This window comes from Caretta caretta, chromosome 9 (assembly GCF_965140235.1).
Source record: "Caretta caretta isolate rCarCar2 chromosome 9, rCarCar1.hap1, whole genome shotgun sequence".
In the NCBI taxonomy this organism is placed as follows: Eukaryota; Metazoa; Chordata; order Testudines; family Cheloniidae; genus Caretta; species Caretta caretta.
In genome coordinates, this window is record NC_134214.1 from 37,384,253 (window position 1) to 37,390,533 (window position 6,281).

Here is a 6,281-nt window from a genome sequence, read left to right on the forward strand (position 1 = left end):
ACCTACAGCAGCACTGCTCCAGGCAGGGCTCTCTATGTTGGCAGAGACAAGGGCAGGATTTTCTCCTTAATTATTACCTAGACTGTATCTGTTGCAGATGAGAGAGTTGCCTATATGAGTGAGTATAACCCATTCTTTGGCCTGAGGACCCAACATCCCTCAAGGAGCATTACAAATCCACATGCTGAACTTGCTGCTGTATTTTGTTCAACAGGTGATCGCTGAGCTAGTTTATGAATAAAAACCACACATTGTTACCTATGTACGGCTCCATCAAAGAGACTCCTGTTAGCTAATTCAGCAAATAGATGATATACAGTGCTGCCATGAAATGTGTGCCTAATTAATGTGTTCATTTCAGAAAGGAGTATGTAAATAACTGGTGTGTTGGGCTAGAACCTTCTACATTTGGTCAGATTACAAGCCATTATCATCATCTTCCAGCCCAGGCATATTAGCCATGAATCAGCCTAATTCACTTGTGGGAAATATCCACACCATTGAAGAATATAACTAAATCAGTATTTTTTCCCTCTAGCTGCCTGTGGACTTTAAAAACTAACTAAACTGAGAAAATATTCTCGCTTTGGTTTACAGTTTGTAAAGAGTAACACAGCCTCCTTTATTTTGAAACAATAACAAATGGTAGCTGTAAGGTCACCAAGCAATCTGTGAAACAGCTTTTCTTTCTGTGTCATTGCCAATCAACTTTTTAAGCTAAATGCTTGTTTCTTAGCTTTTTCCTCGGCAAATCTAAGTATTAATTTAAACAAAGACCAAAAGCAAAGGAAATAGATACATGTAAAACGAAAGAGTATATTTTCCCCCTAGTTATGCACAATACCAGGATAGGCTAGAAGTCTATCAGGTCTTTGTCAAAGTGGCCATATTATCCTTCGCACTTTTTAGCTGGCTTCAGTGGTAAAGAGATCCCAGATATTATATTTTACACACTGTATATTTTCTTTTATTCCTCAATTTATTGTACCACAATTTAAGCGCAGAAACAGGCTAAACTTTTGTTGCCGAAGTTGAGCTGTATTATTTTCTTTCTTTCTTTATCTCCAGTGCTGTCAGAAGTCATTCATCAGCTTCACTGATGTGGCCCCATCACTGCAATATGATTCAATGTGGAAGCTGGAACTTTACTTAACTCATACCTAACTGGGGAAACCTCTCCAAAATCCCCAGTTCCAGTGCAACTTTCAACAGATAGCAATGGCCCGTGATGCACTATTAGCCTGAGGGTGAGGGTGATGGCCAGGTCTGATCTATTCCCTCAAGCTTACCAAAGGACCCTGACTTGACTCCAGAGTCCTGACCAGCTCCCTTCCTCCAGGCTGGAGGAGAAATGGGATGAGGAGAGCCACAAGCTGCATGGGACAGAGCCAAACAGCCTCACTATGCCATGTGAATGCCCAACACCAATGCCCAGGCAGCCCACTGGATTACAGAGATCTCTGTCAGATCCTTTCTAACCCCACGCTATCACAGTGGCACCTGTCAAGGTTGTGACAATTTTAATGTAAACCTCCCAAACCAGATCTCCAGGATGTTGAGTGGAAGAGGAAAAAAACCCACACAGCAGTTTGCTGATTTTTGCCAAATGATAAAAATCCCTTCCAGTCTCCCAAACTGTCCATTAACCAAGCCCCCCTCACAGTGTCCCCAGAGCCCCAGCAAATAGATGAAGGATGGGGCTGAAACAGGGAAGACCACAATGTCTACACCACCAAGGTGGAAGACTGTATCAACACTTCCTCCCTGTCCACCCATACCACACCTGAGTCCAGCACCTCCTCCTGATGGCAGTAGCTGTGAATGGGACAGGCCCAGAGCCTCGGCCCAGATGCAGCCTGTGATCCTTCCCTCCCCCTGTGCCAGGCACCACAAGGATGTATGGAGGGGAAAAAGAGAAGAAGCAGTCCCCGAAGGCTGAAGGTGAAGGAACGGAGCTATGAAGGCTTCCAGCCCCACCCTAGCTAGCGGAGTGAGCAATTTCATAACATGCTTAGCTCATAGTAGTTTACTGGCTACATTTACAGTATAGAAGCCTGTAACTCTGCCTTCACCGGCAGACGTCACAGTGAAAACACTTTAATTTCTATGGGTTTTGTAAGATAAACATGTGTGGAGCTATCTCAAAGGGCCAGACTATGTCAACCTCCTTCACATGGAGTAGTACCTTACTCTATGAGTAGCCCATCTGGTTTCAGTGGAGCTACTTAGAGATTAAAGTCCTATTGAATGTGAGTGGCACAATCTGGTCCTAAATCATTAGTGAAGTTATCATAATTTGAAGTGAACATTCCAACTACAAAATATTGCTGAAAAAGATGGAATAGCTGGTGGTGTTTAATATTCCTGTTTAAAATAGCAAGCAAATCTCAGTAATTAAAACCAAACGGTAATTTAATCTGAGTGGTAAAATATAGTAGAAAAGCATTTAAAACCAAAATTGCGCATTAGTTTGGAGATATTATATACAGTAATAGTAATAAATAATACAAATTTCCATTTAGATGCATAGTATCTATGAATCTGAAAGCTCTTTGCAAAAGGAAGGTAGCGAATTCCTACCCCATTTTGGGGGGGTGGGGAGAGGGTTCAGAGGTGCAGACAGAAAGGGTTATTCAAGATTATATCAGAGTCAGAAAAAGAACCTAGAATGCCTGATTCCCAGTTCTGTGTTCAGTCCACTATCTCCTTCCACACATGGAGATATGGAAAATCAATTAAACAAGAAGTTAAGAAAAGGACCCATTACTGGACATCTGTTTCGAGTAGTGAACAAACATTACACCCAGGAAAGGTGTTTCTTTATTTAAATAAAAATTAGTGCCAATAAAAACAATAAACTATAAATACATAAGACAATTATATACAACTCAGTATATACACCATTTTTACAGATACAAATACATTTAAACTAAAATAAAAGGAAGGAGGAGAAAGCAATGGAAAATGTGACAACTCACATGTCAGTCTCAGTTGGAAAGTTTCAGGATTCAAGTGATTCCAGGCAAAGTGCCAAACTTAATTTGGCTTCTTTCAAACTTAAACAGCCCCCTTTGGAGTAAATCTATCAAAAGCTTTATATGGTCTGATCTAAAGCTTACTGAAGTCAATGGAAAGAAAATCACTGACTTCAAGAGGTTTTGGATCAGGCCCCTAGTGACCAATACAGCTTTTTCCAACCACAAATATCCCCTGCTGTATAAGAAGGCTGAAGTGATATGTCTGTATAGCCTCTCACATTATATTAACCCTTCAAAGTGAAAACAGCTCCCACTGCTAAACGGAAGAAGTACAGAGGACTTTTGCCTCAGTTAATTTCTGCTGTTGTGTTCATGTTTTTCAAACTGTCTCTCAAGCTCTAATGCCAATGGATAAATCACAGAGCTATTTTAACTCAGGAAATATGCAAGGACATTTTATAAGCATATTCCTGTGCAATGCTTTAAGATTTCAGTTCTTTGCTCTCATGCGTAAGAACTAATCTACGCATAATGTTATAATAAAATTTCATGCATGATTGAAATAATCATACTTTGATTCAATATTAACCTTTGCTTATTTTAAAAAATGAAGTAATTTAGTAGCTAATGCATTTGTAAAACCACAGTGTCATTCGATGAGGAAAATTATTACAACCGTGGTTTAAAAAAATTACTGATCACAATATAGAAATGCATGTGCCACATGCAAGCCAATAGTGGAAGAAAAAGGAACAGACAAAAAATTCAACCTGATGTTTATCTACACTGGTTTCAGTAGAAGAAGGGTCAAATTCTCTGATGGTGTAAATGGGCACAACTTCATTGACTTCAATGAAGAATTTTGCTCTGAATGCTTAGGGTAAAATCCTGGTCCCCTTGAAGTCAATGGGAATATAGCCATTGACTTCAGTGGGGCCAAGGTTTCACCCTTAATAGTTAAAATTCTGCTCTGAGTTATACCCATGAAAGACCATTTATTTCAATTCAGTGCAACAGAGCAGAGCTGGCATTTTTAGCTCTTACAGTTTGTAGCAAAGATCTTTTAATGTGTTTTGCACTGAAAGATCTCTGACTTTTGCAATCAAATTTATATTGCTAAATGCACATTTCTAATTGGTCATGTGAAGTCTCAGGCATCTTCAAGTAAAACTTCAGTGGTCTGTGGCTTGATAGAAGGAAACAGTAAAAATACTTCTAGTAGATCAAATATCTCTGAGAATGGACATTAACAATGATTCAAAACTAGTCACTTACACTTGGATAACTACTCTCTACATTTCCCAGATATTTGCAGAATTCTGAAATATGCAGAGGATATATCAGTAATAGTTACCTACTAAGAAAAATATTCTCCATGTTCTTAGCACTTACAGTAAAGAAAACAGCATTCAATTTTCTAATTAGTTTTAAAAAAACTAATTTTTAAGTTTCACTTTGATGTTTGTGTATTTGATTCCTCATCTTGCCAGCTTTCAAGAACATATTAGATTCTGGAGTACAGCTACCTGTTGAGAGTTTGTTGAGCAGGAAAGTAAAACTGCAAGATCTTAACGTTAGTTCCACTCATTCTTTTGCCAGCTGATGGGACTGCTTTTCAAAGGCCTGCAAGTGCTAGGAATTTTTGTGGATGTTTTCCGAAGACCCTTCACTGCTCTCATTGAGAAGGGCTTCTGACGCTTCCCCCAGCTCAGCATCCAGCACTTCCTCTTGAATGGTGAAGTGAATATCTGGTGAGGAAGACTCCGAACTCACACTGCTTCCCTCCATGGAGCAGACAGCACATGACAGAGATGGTACCATATTCTCTTGCAGCACATTTAGCATCATGGGGATCTGGATGGACCTCAGTCCTGACACGGTTGGCAGAGGTTTCATGGCTTCTCCCCAATGCCTTTCCTCATCTTTGTAGAGCAGAAGCAAAGTGGATTTCTTTTCTTTCCTCTTGGATTTCATGTAGCCCAGCATTATTCCCATTAAGAAGATCCCATAGAAAGACATGACAATCAGAATGTAAAAGTACTCATTGCCACTGCTGCTGTTCTTCTCCAGAGTCTGAGGTTCAGCAGTCAACATGGTTTGGGTCATGTTTGTATGATCCATCTTCAACATCAAAGCACTTTTGCCAGAATTTAAGCCTAGAAGAGAACATGTGTGTTGGGTATCAAAACTCCAGATCAGATATTTGAAAACAAGCCCCTATAGACATGCATGAATTAAAAACCCAAGCTGTTCTTTGTCACACACAGTGTGTTATCTTTTAAAAGCTGGCAGACCCCAACAGACTGAAGTTTGCATAGTCTACAGTATTTAGGCAATAACTAATCTTTTAATCTAATGAAATATCATTCAAATACAGAGAGTATTATACAGAGAGCACTCAATATTAAATGATAACAAATACAACTTTAAAATATAACAAAACCCAAATATGGACATTTAGCATTATGAATAAATGTGGAAAATACTCTACGAGTCACATATATGTAACTGAAACTGGCAATTCTCCTGGTTGCCAATGTTTCAATAGGAAAAGCGAAGTTAGAAGTGTTATTGCATTGAATGGTGTGGGAGAAAGGAAAGAGACGTGAGCTACTTACGTGACTATGCAATAATTCCTTACTTCACAAAGCTCAAGAGATCTTTCCTCTGCCAAATGCCGGGTGTTCTGAAAACTTTGCTCTGCTGCAGTCAGAATATATAGTCTCTCAAGAAATGTGTCATCACGAGTCTTGGATGCAAAGTTTATAATAGTTTTGGGTGGGAGTCAACAGATGAACTCAAAGTTCAACCCACTGAACTCTTTACAGCTGTGAAAAGAAAAAGGGTTGGGAATTCAGAGTTGCTTTTTCTTAACCAGCACAGCACCAGATCTTTCAGGTTGCAAATCTGTTTCCCCACACACACACACACACACAATATTAAATTTGAACACCGAAAGCTGTTGTACACAATGAAAAGTCTGCTAATCATAAACTCCCCTTTATTATAAAATACAGAAAAATACATTCACGGTTTTATAGTACACTGTGGAGAAGGCCTGTTGCAGCCAGGTGCAAAGTTACTGCTTTCCCTGAAGTCTGTGGGGGGCCAGATTCTCTGGTGCCCTGAACCTGATGCAGTCATTTAAACCACGACAAATGGAGAGCAAAATGCTTCCACATTGGAATGGTGGTGGTGTCCGTCTACTTTGCTCTCACTTTGCAGAGGGGGCAGGGCAAAGGAGAGTCAGGTCTTGGATCCTGAATGAACCTTTCTAGGTAAAACACCCTTGTGTATAAATGG

General features: G+C 39.7%; 1 protein-coding gene across 1 annotated transcript; it reads right to left on the reverse strand.

The window, feature by feature from the left end:
* Positions 1 to 2,777: 2,777 nt before the first annotated feature.
* KCNE4 (potassium voltage-gated channel subfamily E regulatory subunit 4) lies at positions 2,778 to 5,736 on the reverse strand. Its single transcript, XM_048863890.2, has 2 exons — positions 5,597 to 5,736; positions 2,778 to 5,134 (listed from the first exon to the last, which is right to left on the reverse strand). Exon 2 carries the CDS (start codon positions 5,106 to 5,108, stop codon positions 4,611 to 4,613), a length of 498 nt encoding a protein of 165 aa, XP_048719847.1. The 5' UTR covers positions 5,109 to 5,134; positions 5,597 to 5,736; the 3' UTR covers positions 2,778 to 4,610.
* Positions 5,737 to 6,281: the final 545 nt, after the last annotated feature.

Bases quoted from the DNA above. Each gene is read 5' to 3' on its own strand.
- KCNE4 (XM_048863890.2), bottom strand. From the start codon at position 5,108: ATGTTGAAGATGGATCATACAAACATGACCCAAACCATGTTGACTGCT.